The 18,470-nt window shown below is 54.9% G+C and overlaps 9 protein-coding genes across 9 annotated transcripts; 4 read left to right on the forward strand and 5 right to left on the reverse strand.

Annotated features, from left to right (window-relative positions):
• Positions 1 to 3,451: 3,451 nt before the first annotated feature.
• Positions 3,452 to 4,255, reverse strand: LTR77_009270 (uncharacterized protein; the record flags this gene model as incomplete). The annotated part of the gene is made up of 2 exons (XM_064806498.1): positions 3,452 to 3,982; positions 4,037 to 4,255. 2 exons carry the CDS (start codon positions 4,253 to 4,255, stop codon positions 3,452 to 3,454), a joined length of 750 nt encoding a protein of 249 aa, XP_064655315.1.
• A 1,146-nt stretch (positions 4,256 to 5,401) lies between these two features.
• On the forward strand, positions 5,402 to 5,960 carry LTR77_009271 (uncharacterized protein; the record flags this gene model as incomplete). Its single annotated transcript, XM_064806499.1, has 2 exons — positions 5,402 to 5,613; positions 5,663 to 5,960. 2 exons carry the CDS (start codon positions 5,402 to 5,404, stop codon positions 5,958 to 5,960), a joined length of 510 nt encoding a protein of 169 aa, XP_064655316.1.
• Positions 5,961 to 6,182: 222 nt separating this feature from the next.
• Positions 6,183 to 7,252, forward strand: LTR77_009272 (uncharacterized protein; the record flags this gene model as incomplete). Its single annotated transcript, XM_064806500.1, has 2 exons — positions 6,183 to 6,203; positions 6,281 to 7,252. The coding sequence occupies 2 exons, from the start codon at positions 6,183 to 6,185 to the stop codon at positions 7,250 to 7,252; spliced, it is 993 nt and encodes a 330-aa protein (XP_064655317.1).
• Positions 7,253 to 8,495: 1,243 nt separating this feature from the next.
• LTR77_009273 (uncharacterized protein) lies at positions 8,496 to 9,556 on the reverse strand (the record flags this gene model as incomplete). The annotated part of the gene is made up of 3 exons (XM_064806501.1): positions 8,496 to 8,772; positions 8,828 to 9,222; positions 9,284 to 9,556. The coding sequence occupies 3 exons, from the start codon at positions 9,554 to 9,556 to the stop codon at positions 8,496 to 8,498; spliced, it is 945 nt and encodes a 314-aa protein (XP_064655318.1).
• A 1,054-nt stretch (positions 9,557 to 10,610) lies between these two features.
• Positions 10,611 to 10,991, forward strand: LTR77_009274 (uncharacterized protein; the record flags this gene model as incomplete). Its single annotated transcript, XM_064806502.1, has 1 exon — positions 10,611 to 10,991. One exon carries the CDS (start codon positions 10,611 to 10,613, stop codon positions 10,989 to 10,991), a length of 381 nt encoding a protein of 126 aa, XP_064655319.1.
• Positions 10,992 to 11,405: 414 nt separating this feature from the next.
• On the forward strand, positions 11,406 to 12,293 carry FAD1 (3'-phosphoadenosine 5'-phosphosulfate sulfotransferase; the record flags this gene model as incomplete). The annotated part of the gene is made up of 2 exons (XM_064806503.1): positions 11,406 to 11,638; positions 11,693 to 12,293. The coding sequence occupies 2 exons, from the start codon at positions 11,406 to 11,408 to the stop codon at positions 12,291 to 12,293; spliced, it is 834 nt and encodes a 277-aa protein (XP_064655320.1).
• Positions 12,294 to 12,443: 150 nt separating this feature from the next.
• LTR77_009276 (uncharacterized protein) lies at positions 12,444 to 14,415 on the reverse strand (the record flags this gene model as incomplete). The annotated part of the gene is made up of 2 exons (XM_064806504.1): positions 12,444 to 13,253; positions 13,324 to 14,415. The coding sequence occupies 2 exons, from the start codon at positions 14,413 to 14,415 to the stop codon at positions 12,444 to 12,446; spliced, it is 1,902 nt and encodes a 633-aa protein (XP_064655321.1).
• Positions 14,416 to 15,030: 615 nt separating this feature from the next.
• On the reverse strand, positions 15,031 to 16,495 carry LTR77_009277 (uncharacterized protein; the record flags this gene model as incomplete). The annotated part of the gene is made up of 2 exons (XM_064806505.1): positions 15,031 to 16,384; positions 16,440 to 16,495. The coding sequence occupies 2 exons, from the start codon at positions 16,493 to 16,495 to the stop codon at positions 15,031 to 15,033; spliced, it is 1,410 nt and encodes a 469-aa protein (XP_064655322.1).
• A 502-nt stretch (positions 16,496 to 16,997) lies between these two features.
• Positions 16,998 to 18,090, reverse strand: LTR77_009278 (uncharacterized protein; the record flags this gene model as incomplete). Its single annotated transcript, XM_064806506.1, has 2 exons — positions 16,998 to 17,841; positions 18,029 to 18,090. 2 exons carry the CDS (start codon positions 18,088 to 18,090, stop codon positions 16,998 to 17,000), a joined length of 906 nt encoding a protein of 301 aa, XP_064655323.1.
• Between the last annotated feature and the right edge of the window lie 380 nt (positions 18,091 to 18,470).

Consider the following 18,470-nt stretch of genomic DNA (forward strand, 5'->3'; position numbering starts at 1 on the left):
ACGGTCTGTACTGCAACTTCTCCATCCTGAAGCTTTCTGTCCGCGGGCCCACGCGCGGTGTGATAAGACCGAACTCAGTGAGTTGAGAGCAGTCGGAGCTTCGAATTGGAAACCGACGGGTTGAGTCGAGTTCTAGGCTTTCAGGTGCCGTTCTATACTCCCTTAGGCACTAACGTCGAAGAGGACGCTACAAAGCGTAGCTAGCACTTCTACGACGGCGCTAGAACGCAGCTGTAGGGATCGGCGTGCGGTTCCGAACCGCTTCCGGTAAGGCTATCGACCTTTACTCGTTTGCCTTTCAAATACTTAGAAAACAATATACCGCTCTGCGCGGACGCTTTTAGCTACGTTCCCATATCGCCCGCCGTATAAAATACGGCTATCGACCTTCTTGTTTTGAAGTCGTATTCGACGGTCCTTCGGTAGCTAGTATAGTTGGCTCTAGCTATGTCGTTAGTACCACGTTCTTCAGCGAGGTTTGTTGTGAACGAACGGTCACATGTATTGGCTGATACACTGGTCGGAGAAGTATATGAGCATCAGGTGGTGGTCATGTGGGAATCTAGGGTTTTGCATTTGACTCAGCGACATCTGCATCCGAACTTCTTATCAGAGTGTCCGTTCGACCAGAATCTATCACGACATCAACAAAGGGTCTCACATAACATCCGCACACGCCAGGCATGCACGTTCGCGTCTAGAGGAGGTAGTTCCCCTCCTTGGAAGCCGATACCCACACAGCAACGACATTTTCTAGGTCACTATGTCACGCACTCATAGACGTTCCTGCGGGGACACATTCGCTCTCCCAGCTCACGTGGAACCAAAGGCATGATGTGTGGACTCTCTCCGGCTGTACACTCCTTAGCCTGCACCGCTTCAACGAATGTGCAAAGCCATTGCTGACCACAACAGCTCCTTGCACCACGCCATTGACGGTACCTGCTGTATGGCCAGCCATGGCCGCGCTGTGCATCACACTGAAGATCCAACTTGAATCAAATGATGCTTGGTATCAAGAGTCGAGACTTCCTATAGAAGGCAGATGTCAGCATATTATGCGGCCTATGGCCCACATCATTTCTGGCTCACTCACTCACCAACGACAGGACCAATACTGCTGAACCTGCTCAAGCTGAGCACTAGGGCAACCATAAATCCTAGACATGTTAAGGTGTGAGTAGTGGAACAACGTGCAGTGTGCTAGGTCTCGCGCGCCCTTTGATGTACTCGCGTACCGGCTGAGGCACCTATTCCCATCTCATTCCTTCGGCGCCGTGGATATATTACGCGTGTTCCGCTCAGGCGACATTGAATGCCTTTTGTGCACCTGTCATAATCGTTGAGCCGATGATCGTTGGGCCGGCCTGCGAGCATTTGCGTGTCTCCAGTAGCGAGCCGTCCTGCAATATCTCGATTTCTAGTGTAGGAAAGCTTGGTGAGGCAAACGGGCGGTAATGTAGTTCCGCAGGCCAAAAGAACAGGAAAGAAAGACGGATAAGGCTGCCTTTCTCATCCTCTGACGGCGGCATGGGTTGATGTGCGTGGATAGGCACAGGGGTTCCAGGGATCTGCCGTCTCGTGATTGCTACGCGAAGAGTACAAGCATGATCGACTGAACTGTGGTAGCATGAGGTGTTGCATTGCTGTCATGAAATAGTGCATCTCGTAAAACGTATAGAATCGATCAGTTTTCAAACACCCACTGTATGGCTTCCTTTGAGCTTGACGCAAAACCAGGTCGACTTTCGCAAAGGAGACGGTCTCACACTCCGCACGGCGATCTATTCGATCCGGCAATTTTCCTTTTAGGCCGTATCGACAGAACTTTGCCCGTCACGACGACGTTCCTGTCGACGATTCAAATCTCTGCCGTGGAAAGCTCGCGGTGTTCGTTAGGGTACTCTGAGTGAGTCGGCGCATCTCGCTAGTCATGCGGATAATCATTCCTAGGTGCTCCAGTTCGGCATCGTCTGCCTTCCCGCACGGAGGTAAAGGTCCAGGAGGACGCCACTGGACCCAGACGTTGCCGTGGCTTGGCCGATCTTGCATTTTGGCTGGATGCAACTTGATATACATAGAACAACAAAAACACGAGCGCTTGCTGCATCCCACGTAGCGGTCATTGTTGACAAATTTTGCCCGTTGAGCATAGAACCAGTGTATGACGATGGCTTCGGCGTGAGGCTGACAATTTAGTGATCGATTGCTGAACCAACGCAGCAGACTCTTCGACTCTTTCATCGAATCGACCAGCGCCGAGCAAAGAGGCGTGCTACGAAAGTTTGGAAAGACTCTCAAAGCGAGCCTCTCGAGGTCCTCATCCAGCCTTGGCCTTGGTCCGGAGCTGTTACTAGCGTCAACGTCTAGAGACGCCACATGAGCCACGCGAAGAACGTCTGCGAAAGTCGACGAATGTCGAACGAGTGAGAGCGAAGCTTTGTGCCAGTAACCCAAGCGGCCGATGAAGTGGTGAATCCTGGAGAACCGATCTGCCGAGGGTTGCGCCATACGCATCCGCAGCAGGTTGTATGTCGGACTGTGACGGAGCTCATAAGCCCACGAGCAAAGGTCCCAAAGCCGATCGCAGCTGGGCATACGCCGGCCTATTGTTTCCAGGAGTTCGAAGTCTAGTAAAGTCAGCACTATGCGAAGCGTTGGAGAACGCCGAAGACGAACCGCCATCGAGTGTTGTGTTAATACCCAACAGGACATTGCGTAATCCGTTGTAGTAATTACAAATCTTCTCTTTGCTGCGTTCGATGGTATTAGAAGCGAGTGCTTCTGCCGTTGCAAGCTTTCCGCCGTCTGTGAGGTCCAGGCTTACTTTGAGCGAAGCGATCACTCTTCTCAGATGGACCTCAGCTTGTTCCCGGTGGGTCGACGGAGCACTCAGTCGAAAGACTATCCCGTCACCGAATTCTTCGGCGCCGATAGAGACCACAGTCTTACCCGCACGTTTCCAGTCACATATGAAGCAGAGATTGTCGAGAAATTTGTGCCACTCGTTGTACGCCCTCTGGGCTTCTCTTCCGGGGGCTATGCAGCTCGATGTCCCACAAGGCGTACCTGCGTGCTGCATAAGGCATTGAACAAAGAGGTTGTCATAGAAATCGCTCAAGACCGTTTCTGCATTCAGACGGATGATCGAAGCATTGTTATCGTGATCCATGGTTCATCGAAATGGGCACAGTGCATTAGGAGGACGAGGGAAGGCGCACATAAGACCTTCCGAATCGCGGGTCCTCACACTCCAGGGCGCTAATGCAGTCTTCTGCAGGCGCGGGAGACCACACGGGAGACTACACACTCGGTAAGCCGGCCGGCCTTCTGCAAGTTGTGCTCACATCTGCCTGTAGACTTCAACACAGACAACTTTGGAGAGGCTTAGAATCTTCGTGGGGTAGCTTTGGAATGATGGTGTTGCTACATCGACATAGTTCTCAACATTTTATAGGAAAATATTGAGACCATTGCATGCGTTTCTGGAGGCGAGGTGCTTCGCTTTCTTCTTCGTGCTGGCTCTGCCTTCGTACGTAGAACATCGAAATTGCACCACAGCTTCGAAATCTGGGGGCACTAGGGAGAGTTGCCTGATGCTGTAACAGGGCTGGCGACCTTCAGCATCGCCGACCTCCTTCAGGGTCATCGTATACCTGGGGAGGTTTGAGTCTTCTCCAGATGAGGAGTCTGTATATGCATCACGATCCACCGCGGTTCGTACATCATTTCCGTTTGATGGTCGGTCTGCACTGTTAGGCGGAGCGCGTGCCGCTCGACCTTCTTCGGCAAGGAAGTTCGAGATCCATTCGGATCGGTCGGTATTTCTCAACGCTGCCGACCCAAGTCCCACGACGCATTCGAAAAATTTGTCATCCTCGGACAGTGCAGAGGATGAGAGGCCATTCTGCAATCCGTTCTGCTGTAATTTTGCAAGGATATCCGAGTATGGGAAGGTTGCCACGGCCTGAGTGAGGGACCACTGCAGAAGACAACTTAGCCTGCGTTCGCACAAATACAAGCTCGCATCACTCACGTCAAGGCGACTGACGGGCATTGTGACGCAAGCGTCCTTCGCAATATTGCCCGCAAGGTATTGATACAAAAGTTGTCTGCCGTACCAGAAGTACAACGACTGTGCTGCTTCTTCTTGTCCGTCCCTGCTGAGGTATTCGAACTCAGACTCGCTTGGACCGTTGTTCTCCCCTCCATCCGTATCACTTTGAGTTGCACGAAGTATGAAAGGTAAAGCCATTGCTGATGAGTGCAGATGGTGTACACGAGCGGAGTTGAAAGTGCATGCAAGAAACGATCAATGAGAGGACAGTCAGGCATTATATGCACGGTGGTGGTCCGAGCCCGGTGTTCCGTGCGTATGCAAGACCATGTTGATACCCTTGTTCGGCGAGTAGCAGCCCGCGCGCAAAGCCAGCATGCACCATGCCAGACTCATGTGCGCAGTAGCTGCTATATTGCATGCATGGAACTTCAGGTAGCATTGTGGCAACTATGTTGTTCCAAGCATGGCATCAGGTATTCTCGGTGTTGAGGTTAGGTTACAGCGTGCATGAGCACGTCACCCTAGCCCAGTGGCTATTGGCTAGACTGAACTGGCCAGCCGCTAACGTACGTCAGCTTTACCGAAAGCGATCTCGCGACTTTCTTTTGCTGGCGCTGTACATATCTGAGCCAATATCGTGCGCAGGTCTACACATCCGCTGCCACGTCCGGCACACCTAAAAGTCTGGTATGTCTTGCATACATGCAGGGTACTTGGGCGACACGGTGGCGTGCGGCTCCCCATCCATCCACGAGCACAGTTCGGCGCTAAAATTCAGCGCGGAATAACAACGTCTCACGCTGCGTGCGCACCAGCTCACTTTTTGGATGATATCGTTCCTTCCTGGTGCCAGACAATTCCTTACCTCCCAACACTCATGGCAGCTCCACGGAAGTCCGTAGGTTCCATCGAGCGGATGGTAGTAGAGATGGGACAAGAGGTCAGTTAAAAACTACACGCTAGAGTCGCATGTGGGAACTTACCGCCTGCTCCTAGGGAGAAGAAATTGTCCTGGATTTGCTACGACAATTGTATGAACTTCGCAGTATCCGACCGTCCCTTTTCCGTCAGTCACCCTACTCAATCGAGCAGAAGGGGTCAAAGGATGCTGCGCGTGTGAGCAAGCTCCTAAAGAGTTGTCAACCCACAGATGAGGCAATACTATATCTCCGGCAACACAAAGAGAGGTGGATGCGCGAGCCAGGAGAGTTCTGGAAGTTTCAGAACTCAACTTTCCCGACTGGACGTTGTCTCATTCCGCAGGCAAAGATAGCAGGTCTTTACGTCGCTGCCATGCGTTTAGACATTTAGTCACGCATGGTGAAGCGCCTGACCTCGATCATGCTTTACGAATACCAAAAGTCCTCTGACTCGATCCCTCTAGACACCATTGCAGTCTCGATGTGCGAATGCGATCAGCCCAATCTCGACTTTGCCCATTCCTTACAAGTGCTGAAAAGCATGATCGAAGAAGGGAGCCGTTTCGCCAATTTGGAAAGAGTCCTCGGCCAGGGTGCAGTGTTCGTCATGTGTCACCCTGGCTCCGATGCGCTGTAAGTCACTTCCCTTCATCGGTCACGATAACCTGGATTGACATCGCAGGGGCACCAAATTGCTCCCAAAGGGAGGCAAAAGGTTTAACGAGGTGGTTGGAGTGCTTCGGGATGCAGGCGTTCACACTTTGGCGGAGGAGTACGCCGAGCTCCGCCATTCTGTCATCTCCTGGTATCACGATCACGTGTTGACAAAGGATCTTCAGAGTGATCTCGGGCGCACTCCTCTGCCATCGAGCGTTTACACGGAAGTAGAGCGGGCGGATCTCCTCGACAAGCACTTTGATCAAGATCCATGTCTAGCACCAGCTCCACCGTCTCTGTTTGACCTTTCGAGCGATGACTGAGGACACGAGGCAGGAGGATCATGATGGGTCGCTATGAGTGAGCGTATCAGGTCTAGTTATCAAGTTCAACGTCTTCGAGGCTTTGCAAAATTCTGTTAGCAGATCCCGCACGTCTTGAGCGGATCGGCGGTCTATCTGGAGTAAGTCGCTGCGTGGGCGGTGGGTGCCGCTGCAAACTTGATTACCGACTCTCAGGACCTACTGCTCAGCCGTTGTAGCAGTATGCCGCATCATCCCCTGCCTGTAAGCTGACAAGGCCGTTGTTTCCGTGCGTTTTGCCGTCGTTGTTGACCGGCATGCATATAAGCATGCTGTCTCAGCACCTCGAATGTGACTTTACGTCTTGTGACGGTCTTAACAGAATGGAAGACCTATCGCAGCAGATTCGCACCCTACGGCTTGGACAAGCTCGTCCACCGAGAGTGAGACGAGCACTTGACCTCTCTGCATTGGCAGCCATGATGGGCTTGGACACGGCCGAGACGCAAATACTTGACGACGTGATCTTCCTCTGCGTGGACTGCGAAGCCTACGAGCGGGCTCAACATAAGGTCACAGAAGTTGGGGTTGCCGTCCTTGATACCCGGCGTATCGAACAGGATGGCTCTGGCTCTGATCCGACCACGATTGCCTCTGCGATGCAGCACGCACACTTTCGACCTGTTGAGTACTCGCATCTGGTCAATGGGAGATTCGTAAAGGGCTGTCCGGACTCTTTCGGTTTCGGACGAAGCACTTGGATAAGGCTTGCAGACGCACCACAACTGCTGGCTCGCATCTTCTCCGACCCTTCTAAACTCTCCCAGGCGGCAGCATTCGATACGCCTTGGCCAGAAAAGCGCAACGTGGTGCTTGTCGGACACGGGCTTGCGAATGATGAGTCGTATATGCGGCGACTAGGTTTCGACATGCACGATATCAGCAATATCATCGGTTACGCGGACACGCAAAAGCTTGCAGGAGTGAACATGATCGCGTTGACGAAGATTCTGACTGGCTTAGGCATACATGCCGTGAATCTCCACAACGCTGGTAACGACGCAGCCTACACATTGCAAGCCCTGACGAGGATGGTGACTACGGAGCTTGGGCAGGTGGGAAGCGTCGAGAAGCGACTTCGTCAGATTACAGCGAAGCCTCCGGAGGTACATACAGATTTGCCGCGAGCAGAGTATGTCTGGGGCGGGACCTGCTCTCCTGGCGATGAGAGACGTGACGGTCCATCGCGTCCTCGAAAGGCGAAGCGCAAGATGAAGAAGGCCACCACAGAGCGTAAAAATCTTGCAACCTAGGAGCGATGGCGGGCCTCGCCAAAGAACGAGGGTTGGACATGAGGTATTGAGATGCCGTTAGCTGCTAGTGCGAGCGCATAGAAAACAAGGCACATTCACTAGCACGATCTCGCGCGACCTTCTGAAAGGAGAAGATAGTCTACGGTTCTAACTTATGCCAAGAAGTAGTAACGCCGATTTTAAGTACGTCGCCTGGTATACGTATATGAAGTATAAAGATAAGCAATTAGAGAGGCTAAACTACTAACACCTAAATACTCGTTTCACGCGTAGTAAATCTCTATAGCTAAGTGCTAGCATCAGGCGCGCGTAGCGCATCCTGAAGGAACATCGAGTCGGAGCTGTCGTTTTCCTAAACACTACCGTGCTACTTCGTGATAAGATAAAAATTGCCGAGAATTCCCTAGCCTACTCCAGTTGGCTCTGTCCTATGCTCCTCAAGCAACTCACGGTCCAGGGTGCAGGACCAATCTGAAGCGCAGCTGTTAACGCTTCAAGATCGGGAACTCAGAATCAGGCAATATATTGGTTACTAGTAGCTACTAAGAGCTCATACTACTGTTGACTAGCTAATTAAAAGGCCTTGCTACAGATGTTATCAGTTAACAACCATTAACTACACTAATAAAACCCGAACCAACAAGACCACTAGAGCAGTCGAAGTACGTAGTAGGAAGAGGGAAAATGGTCTGAATAACTTGTACTACTACGGAGGTATTTGTCCTTCGATTTCCCACGTGCATTATCTGCAGGAGGTGTTAGACCACGACAAAGAGACAACACTTACCTGTCTCAGCGCTACAGGTAGCAAGCGAGACGGCATCGACTCCATTGTCCCCTTAGAGCGATGCAGGCTCGAACTCCTGGTTATTGACGGCACTGTGATACTTGGCTGCGAAGCATTGAGCTCCCGTCGAGCATGCCGAATAGTTCGACGGGCTTCGAAGCAATGCCGTGGTCTGTTGTGGACCGTTGTCAGCCGCGGGGGAGATTACGCGTGATAGCAGCGGTTGAACTGTATGCTCGTGCTCGCTCATGGCGGAAGAAGAAACATTGAATGCAGGAAAGGAGAGCGCACCGACCCTCTAGGGAAAGAAAGCCAGTGGCAAGCGGGACAGGCAAAGGACTCTCATCCGATTTTGTGCTCATAACACCATTACCCCTTCTCCCCATCCGTACCACTCCATTTCCACCTTCACCTCCCTCACAACCTCCCCATCGCCCTCGCCAAAACGTACTTCCCTCACGCCGGCGCCTCCACCACAGAGAACCCCTTCAACGTAGCACACTTGGCCTGCGGCTTCTCAAAATACGCCTGATCGACCTTATACCCAAACACATCGCTCCACACCGTCTTCCCCTTGACCGGGTAGAAAGCCTTCAAAATCGCCACCTCGCCTTCGAGATGCACGCCTGCGAAGGCGCCTTTGCTGACTTTGGTGGCGGGCAGGCGGGTGACGGCGTCGCATTTGCCGTTGCTGGCGGACGAGAAGAGGGGTTGGTTTGTGACGTTGCGCCAGCTACACGCAGCAGAGTTAGTGGGGGAAGAGAGGGGTGGGAGAGGGGAGGGCGTACAAGTCGGTGCTGTAAGGGGACGAAGCAGTCGGGTCGAAACGGTACGCGATGCTCGGGTTACTGAGATCGGTGTTCGTGTTCGCCCAGGCCGCTTGGTCGATGCCGCGCTGCGCGGGCGGGAGGGCGAGGTTCGCGGTGCCGTTCTCGTACTCGTAGGCGTTGCAGGAGGCCGTGAAGCCTGGGGCGACGATGCCGCCGTAGGTCTGGAACTGCGCGATGGTGTCGGTGGCGGCCGAGGAGATTATCACGGCCTGGTTGTAGAGGAAGGAAGAGTAGCCGTCGTTGAGGCGGTCGACGAAGGGGAAGGAGATGGAGGCGCGGTTGAAGTCGGCGCTAGGGCCGGCGGCGACGCCGTTGTGGTAGAGGTCGTGGTTTTGTTCCATTTGGAGGAGGGCCTGCGATCTCGTTGTTAGAATAGTAGGTCCTCATTATGGAGAGGCGGATCGATGGACGCACCGGGTACTCATCAGCCGCCAGACTCGGCAGCCAGGCCCTATACTGCTCCTCCAAAATCGGGTACTGCGCCGGGATGATGCCGCGAGCAGCGGTAAGCTTGATGGGCAGGATGGCGACGGTACCGTTGACCGTGCCGGTGGTCTTGTAGTTCTTGTACTTGTTCATCTTGCCGATGGGGTTCGGCTGGACGGCGTCCGCTGGGTCGCAGTGGCCCTGGATCTGGGCTGCCACGAGGGGCGCCAGGAGGGCGGCGGTGGTGAAGAGGGAATGCATTTTGCTGGTCTTTTGCTGTTGCTAAACAAGTGTGTGAAGTGGGTAGGGAGTAAGGAAGGAAAAGGAAGTGACTGAGATAATCGAAGAAACAACTCTTCTGCTTGATGAACACCAGACGGGAGTACGAAATTTGGAGAACGAGGCAAGGGCATCTATATACAGACAGCGCCCTCATCTCCCCACCTTACCTGTTCCTGTCAGATCGCCAGTAGTGCGTCAGGGCGGCATCTAGAAGAGACAATAGCGCCATCGCGGCCATTTCGCGCACCCCTGCTCGGTCGAATGAGGTCGCGAAGCCTCGTGTCATGAAACCCGAACGACGGGACGCCTGCCTTCAGCCCCATCGTGTCGCCTGCCGTGTTTATGTCCCAGACGCGGGACATGAACACAACAGGCAAAAGCAAGAAGGGATGAAGAGAGAAACAAGAACGAATCGAGATGCTTGGACGCGCTGCTTGTGCGAGGCTTCGCCCGCCCCGAATCCTGGAGAAGGGGTCTGGCCGACGAACCGAAGTGCCGTGGCTGGCGCAGACCCCCTTTTTCGAGGCTCTTTCTAGAGCGCTTCTGGACTGTGGGCAATAAATGGCTTCGTATTTGTTCCAATTCCTGGGAGAGGCTGAGATATATTTGAGAATGTCTGTCTGCGACTGCCAAGTTGGGCCGTTGTCAGTGCCGTTTTGAGTTCGGGGTGAGCGAAAACGGCTGTGGAGGTGAGACAAGACCGGATGAAAGCTGGAAGAGGTCTTTGACTTCGACAAGTTCTACTGCGATAACATCCATCAACATCATCTAGCAGATGGCACCGTAAGGAAAGGTCATGTCTCGCGATGAGTATACGACCTGGGTAGGAATGCTACCTGTCTTCAATCACAAGGACGACACGGGAGATCTCGGACACAAGAGGTAGGGATGGTAAGACTCATTGCTCAGCTTGACCGTCGTACTTTCGTACTCTCGTATGTGCGCCGCTGTTCCACATATTCCGTTTAACAAAGGAAGATGCAGTGAAACTCGCAATATCTGTATGACTTGGTCTTGTCCTACCACCACCGTCATGTCAGCAACACTGACCCGCATGGCCGCCGCCAGCCTCCGCGCAACATCACGCTGCCGCATCCACGCAGTACCAGCGCACACCAATACTGCCCGTGTCACAGTGAGACACATGTCCGAATGCCGCAACCCCCCACCAAAGAAAGGGCAGCAGCAGCGTCAAACGCCACAGCATGGCCAACCGGAGATGGTGCCCAAGACGCACTTTCGAGCGATGTTCGAAGGAGCCCATCCGTTGGTCAAAGGAGTGGTCTATACCATGGTTATCGTGATGGGCACGGTGGAGACGTATACTTATGGGCTTTGGGCGTGGCATTACTTCTACCCGAGAGAGGGGTTGGATGGCCAAGGGGACGAGGGAGAGGGTGCCGTTGGTAGATGAGGAGAGAGCACTGGACTGCTTTCTGAATCTTTGGCGACGATACGCTCTCCGCTCAATGCTTCCCTGGGACGGGATGGCCTTGCTGTCTGCAGCATCCAGGGGTTGGACAGGACGAGATGGCTGCTCGTTCTTGAGCCTTTCGAAGCGAAGTTTTTAAACGGGAGAGGCTAAAGCGACATGGAAACTCCCCGTAATATGATTTATACTATACTGTATCTATATTCACGAAGGAAGACGACTCAGTCATCAATTCCTTCCTCTCCCTCTCCCTCCACCCAATCTCACCCCGCGTCGTCATCTCTCGTTCCCCACTCAGCTTCCAAACTTCCTCAGATGTAGCCGAATGAAGATAACCACCATTTCATCCACCTCCAATTCGCATACCCCCTCCAGTCTACATGCGGCTCGTCAGTAATGCTAGAGTCCGCCGGCGCCTCGAGCGATGACAACCCCCATCCAGGCGCACGCAGCATTACCGACATCACCTCGCAACAACCCCCGCTACCTCTCCCCGAACTATGCGCCCAGATTCACGACCGAGTCCACGCCTTCTTGAATGCCGAGCCGAAAGATGACAGGGTCAGAGCGGTACAGAGACAAAGTCGGATAAGCCTGGGAGTCATCGAGGAAGCGCTGAAGCGGTACAGGTGAGTAAGCCCAAAGCGATACCACATCCACAGCAACCACTGACACACCACCAGCCCCGCCGAAATCTCCCTCTCCTACAACGGCGGCAAAGACTGCCTCGTCCTGCTCCTCCTCTACCTCTGCGCTCTCCACACTCACCACCATCCCCACCCCTCCACCTACCCTTCCACCCTCAACAGCGTCTACATAATCCCACCCCACCCCTTCCCCGCCGTGTCCTCCTTCGTCACCGCCACCGCCAGCACCTACCACCTCACACTCACCCGCCTCGCCCTCCCCATGCGCGAAGCCTTCACCGCCTACCTATCCTCCAACCCCTCCATCCGAGCGATATTCGTCGGCACGAGACGGACGGATCCTCACGGCGCCGAGCTCACGCATTTCGACCCCACGGATCGCGGGTGGCCGGAGTTCATGCGCGTGCATCCGGTGATTGACTGGCGGTATGCGGAGATTTGGACGTTTATAAGGGAGCTGGGGGTGGAGTATTGTGGGTTGTATGATGAGGGGTATACGAGTTTGGGGGGCAGGGAGGATACGCATCGGAATCCGGCGTTGAAAGAAAGGGAAGGGGAGGGATTTAGGCCGGCGTATGAGTTGGTGGAGGATGGGGAGGAGAGGTTGGGGAGGGATTGGGGGGAGGGGCGGCCGTAGGCAAGATGGGGGATAGATATGGATTGGACTGTGTGTATACGGGTGGAGAGGACCATGTATAGACTCTATATTGGCCAAATGCTGCAATGCCAAACTCCTCTCAGCCAAAGCCCTAACCCTCCGACACCATGCTATCCGAATCCTAGGCTCTCACCCAGCAGCGTTCCTAGCAGCAGCCTCCTCACTCGCCTTCCTCCAACTCGTCCTCCAAATAAACAACCCCTCACTCCCCGCCTGCACGCACAATCCAATCGCCGGCCCCGCCCACAACCCATACAGCTCCCAACCCAACCCAAACCCCGTCCCAAACGAAATCGGCAGCGCCACCACATAGAAAGCCACCAGACTCGCTATCCCACCTACACTCTGCTTGCCCAGCCCTCGCATTACGCCGTTGCACTGCGCAGCGAGGCTGTCGAAGAGCTGAAACGCCGCATTAATCGGTAAGATCTTCGCCGCCAAATCAATAACCTCCTGATCCCCCGTGAACAACGTAGGAACCCAGTGCCGCCCCAAACTCAACGCAAGCATATTCGCCACCCCAATCAGCGCTCCGCCGACAAACATCACCCTCGCCGTCACCTTCGCAGCATCCGGCAAACCCGCCCCGATCAAGTTCGCCACCCGCGTACTCCCCGCTATCGCCAGCGGGAAAGGGAAATTATACGTAAACACCGACAAACTCTGCAGGACCGTGTTAGCAGCCAGGTGCGTTGCGGAGAAGTTCGCGGCGGCGAGGGTGAGGATTTCGAAGGCGAGGAATTCGGCCATCACCATTACGAGGCCCGGAAGAGCCAGCCGGATCATGGGGCCCCAGTTGTGGAAGATTGCGCGGGTGGGGGTGGGCCAGCATTCGAGGCTGGTGGGGTGCAGGAGGACGTAGGCGGCGAGGAGGAGGGGGAGGAGGGTTTCGGTTATTACGATGGCGATTGGGCAGCCGATGAAGCCCCAGGACAGTTTCTGCGGTGGGATAGCTGTCAGGACCTGGACACGTGAGGGCAAAGGGGAAGGGAGGGGAGGACAGGCCTACCCAGACGAAGAGCCAGTGCAGGAACACATTCAACGGTGCGGCGATGAGCAGCACATACAACGTCGCAGCAAACCGCCCCTGCGCCTGCACATACCTCTTCCCACTCTCAAACGCCGCATACCCCGGCGCCCCCAACACCAACACCCTCAAATACCGCCCCGCCAACACCGCAATCTCCTTCTCGGGAACAATGCGCATCAAAATCCCCTCCGCACACACCCACACCACCCCAATCGGCACCGTCACCACCCACAAGAAAACCACCATTCGCTGCAGACTCAGCCCTACAAGCGTCTTCTTCCCACTCCCGTACGCTTGCGCGCATAAAGTGTCGAGGGAGGTAGACAGTCCGTGGAAAACGGCGTAGCCGGTTATATTCGCCGTCATGGTCCCCAAGGACACGGCCCCGAGGGCTGTCGGGGATATGTGGCCGACGGTGAAGATGGAGGTCAGGGTTAGGCTGTTTTGGAGGAGGAAGGTGAGGATTAGGGGGAAGGCGTAGGAGAAGAGGGTGCGGGTTTCGCGGGAGAAGGTGGTGGTTAGGGAGGCGGACGTGAGGGCGGATTCCCATTTTTGGGCGAGGGCTTCGGGGTCGGTGGGGGAGGGGGTGAGGGTTGAGAGGAGGGGGGTGGACTCCAAAGGATCCGAGGGAGAAGGTCCGTCTGTCGAGTTGTGCTGCTTTGTAGTAGAGTGGTGAGAAGTATGGCTAGCCCGCCGCTGGGAGTGCTGTGGCGAGATGAGATGGTTGTCCTCCAGCAATGCTCTCTCCTCTTCGAGGGCCGTATGGCGTTCTTCCTTGCTGGGCTCGACAAGCTCGGATCCGGAAGAAGCGAGGCCCAAGAACGGGTGTGGGCCACTGGGGACAATGGAAGGCTGTCTGTTCTTGCCACCAAGCGAGTGTTGCGTTATGGTGACATTGGTGGAAGGAGAAGAGGGTGTTGCATCTTCTGCTTCTTCGGCGACATCGCTGTCTTCGAGATCTCGGGCAATGGACTCTTGAGCAGTTGTTGATATGCTTTGCTGTGTGTGCTGAGGTGGAACTTGGCCGGAAGTGTTGTGTCCCCGTGAAGGGTCCTCGTTCTCTGAGTTCATACCGGAAGTCTCTTTCTGTCAAACAAGGCCAATAGGAATACGGTTTCCAGTTATGCTTTGAAGGACTCTGTGGCCATATGGAAGGCACTGCAGTTCTGAGCTTCTTGATCACACATATAGCAAAAGCGAGATAATGGAGAAACTGAAGTAAGACAACAAACCAAATCACACCTACGTTTGCCGGGCAAGCTCTTGTCTTGCATGCACATGCATGTTCACATGGAGCGGTGACCGAGCTACCTAATCGCTTGGAGAACAGAGCTGCAACGGGTGCTTTAGCTGCTGTGAGTCGGAATTGTTGAGTGGGTGAGGTCGAACTCCGCACTGCAGACGGGACGGAAGCGAGTGAATGCCGCCGAAAGGCTTGCCCGAATGAGGAAGGTAGATGGCATGGCAGGAGCTACGACATATTTGAGAGCCGTGGGTTTGGAGGGACACAGCAGATTCCACATGATGATGGGAGAAACTGAGCTACCGTGAAGAAAGGTCCAGCACGGTCAAGGAGCCGGGCGTTATTCGTCGGTCCACATGCATTCCTCTCATATCAAGCACTATTTGATTCTCTACTAACGCCCTTGTTACATAATCACCGAAGTGTCTACTTCCTCAAGCATATCACTCCTCCCGCTGATCCTCAGACTCCTCGCATTGACCCAAAATGTCCGGAGCGCAACCCATCATCGAAGCACACATCGTCCTCTCACCGTGAGGCCCGTAGTAGCAGCTGAGCTGCGCACCCTCGAACGGCTCATTCTCGTCCCCTCCGCTCACTGCGTCCCTGGTAATAATTACGCTGCCCTTGGTCTGCACCCTCGTCCCCGCCGGCAACAGCGCCTCACACCCCTGCGGAATACAGGGCAGGTTTCTGAGCTTAATGCCCAAACCCGAATGGTACTTCAGATACCGATGGGCTTGCTCGAGGCTGTACGGGCAGAAGTCCTTTTCGCGGTACAGATACCTCGTGCCGTATGTAGGGCAGTTGGTCAAGAGTTGCTCGTAGGTGTCGCGCTTCTCGATGGCTCCGTCGGACTCGGCGATTGCGAATGGGCTGTATTCGAGAGTGGACAGTGCGGGATGCGGCTCAGCGGTGGCTGAGTGGTATGCCTGGACTGGCTCGGATTCGGAAGTGAGAGGTGTGGGCTCCAGCTCAGGGACGGCTTCATCGGATTCCTGGCCTGGATTGAATTCGGAAGTGAACAACAGTGTGGCCTCGGGCTCCGTGGGAGATGCGTCCGTACCAGTGGGTCGGGCGTCGAAAGTGAACAGTACGGCCTCGGGCTGTGTGGAGGATGCGTCCGCACCAGTAGGTAGGGCATCGACGGTCCGTGCTGGTGCGCCGGCCTCCTCACGTTTCGTGAGAGTGAGGGTGGTGAAGGTCTCGGGGTTGTAGCTATACGGCATCCAGATCCAGGTACGGGGGGGACGGGACGTCGTCTGGGGCCTGCCGGGCAGGAAGTGAGCGATCTCGGGGCTGAATGGCCAGGCTGCGACGTCCCCAGCCTCTCGCTTCTTATGGGGCCACTCGTTGGAGTCGCCTTTGGTCACATAGACACCGCGGGAATAGTAGCCCCCGGCAGGATAATCGTCCGCGGCGGAATAATCGTCCCCGGCTGGAGAGGCCTCGGTGGGCGCAGGAGTGGCTGTCACGGTGACGGTTGGCATGTCGACAATACACTTAGTACCGATTCCGGGGCACATGGTCCTGATGAACGGCTCGGTCCACTCCTCATCATCGCCAGGCGATTGGTTCAAAATCCCAATCCAGGGTCTGCAGGCGGTCGTAGTAGGGCTCGGGCTGGCACTCGGGCTGGCGACAACCATGGTGGACGAGATCGAAGAAACGTCTTCAGCAGTCGTCTCAGGGGTGGTACAACCCATTACGTGGTCCTCGTGGGGACAGTGGTTGCGCTTCTCCAGGGCCTGGGCAGTAGGAGCGGCCTTCCCGGCCTCCGTGAGGGCCTTGAGTGGTCTGAGGAGGTGTCAGTGCGGGTTTGAGGAGCGTGCCGGAATGGGGGAATACTCACTGTGCGCCAACCAAGGCGGTAGTTGCGAACGCAGCGAAGAAAGTAGAGTACTGCATGGTCGCTGCAAAGGAGGTGCGAGGATGGCGCTGTGAGTGCTTCTATGCGGAAGCGGTTTGAGAAAACGAGTGCGGACGGTGTGGGAGCGAGCTGTGGATGTCTTTTCTTCTCAGAGAGGGGGGGCGACCATACTTATGCAGAGGCCTCTTACCCAGAACTTCATGAGAGTTCAAATACGTGATCTGCTCGAGAGCAAAAAGGCAGCTTACCTTCGGCCAGTCGAGAGTAAGGCAATTGAAATCCTGATGGATCAAGAACTTGGAAGGCTTACCTGTCTTCCAGTGGTGTGATGCATGAATCTTCTTGGAATTTGGGCGAATGATCAAGCGAAAGTGTGGTAGGTAAGTGGTAATCCCGGTAGTTGGAAGTCTTGTTGCGAAACTTAGTGTTGATATACCACTCTACCGGGAAAGTCTGCTTGCCTTAGTAAGCCATCTTCCACATCCGCCGCACTCAACGCCTCTTGAACCCACCCCCTCAGTACTCGCCCGGCATCTTGACCTACGCGCGCTCGTCACGGCCGTGCATCCCGAACACGTGCCCGAGACCACGCCCAAAATCATTCACCCCCTTCACCAGCCATTCCGGCAGGGCGCGCTTGACAACTGGAACCGCGGCGTCACGCCCTTCGAGATTCTTGTGCGCATGATGGTCGTGCTTGCCGTATGGGTGGCCGGGATGGTGCTTCATCTTCTGCAGCCAGTCACCGAAGCCGCGCTTGACGACAGCGGGATGGCGCTCTTCTTTCTCATCCTCATCCACGATGATATACTCCACAACCTGCTCCATCCCCTCCTCCACTCCTGATCCAGCCATCTCCTCCGCGACCTCGCGGCCAGCACGACTTGACGTTGCCTCCACTACCTCAGCTGCTTCATGCGAATGGCGGCCATGCTTGCCGAGCCTCTTCCCCAGCTGCCCGAGCCCCTTCACTACGCTCGAAATCCAGCCATTGGCTCCGCGCTTGGCTGGGGGCACGGAGACGGGGTGCCCGACGGGGAATGGCTCGAGTGAAGGTGGGAAGGGGAGTGGACCGATATTGATGGGAGGAGGTAGGTCTGGAATGCCATTGCCATTGGCATCCTCGTTCGTAGTAGGAGTCGGATGATGCGGCGCGCTGGGAATGGTCGGGTAAGGAAATGGACCGAGGGGACGAAAGTCTGAGACAGGGCCTTCGTTCGTCGCAGTAGGGATCGGATGATGCGGCGCGGTGGGGACGATGGGGAAAGAAACCGGACCGTGGTGATCAAAATCCGGTCTAATCTGGTGGAAGTCGTCCCTCTTGGCGATGGGACCGGCAGTGGGAACGAGCTTCTCCCTGCCGAAAAGGTCCTGCTCGACTGGGCTGCGGTAGTAATGTGGTCAGCAGCGGTCTTGCGAGTTGGGAGATGAGGCGTGGGAGGGTGGGAATGATGAGGGGAAAGGACAGTCAGCACTGATGGGTCAAAGGTTCTCCAAGACACGATGACACCACAACTGACGCGCTGAGAGCTTTTCAAAGCCTTCTTCGCCATCGAGAAGGGAGGACGTACCGAGCATCGACACCGATGAACACCGTGGTAGTTGCAAAGGCAACGAAGATGGTGAACTGCATGATTGCTGTTGCGTTAGTGTTGCTACTGCGCTGTCAGTCAACTGATTGAAGTCACATGTGATGGATGTTCAGCGTACCTGGATTGGAAGTGATTCTTGGTAGTGGTAGTGGTTGTGGGTGTGATTGAAGTCAAAAGTAGGTGAGTAGTGGATGGAAGTAGTATGAGATCAGAGAATACCGAACGAGAAGAGAACAACATGAGCGGGATGCGAGGCCTACTTATACAGAGATCCCGTACAGCATAGATCAAAAGAGTTCTTCGAGTAATCTATCGTCAGTAAAGTTCAGGCAAGTTGAAGGCGGCGAACTTTAATAATCGCTGACCTGTAGCCGTCGAGGAGGTGGACTTGCGACCATGTAAGCTGGTTTCCGAAAATGCG

The sequence above is a fragment of the Saxophila tyrrhenica genome (assembly GCF_035928015.1).
Source record: "Saxophila tyrrhenica strain CCFEE 5935 chromosome Unknown scaffold_17, whole genome shotgun sequence".
Taxonomy (NCBI): domain Eukaryota; kingdom Fungi; phylum Ascomycota; class Dothideomycetes; order Mycosphaerellales; family Extremaceae; genus Saxophila; species Saxophila tyrrhenica.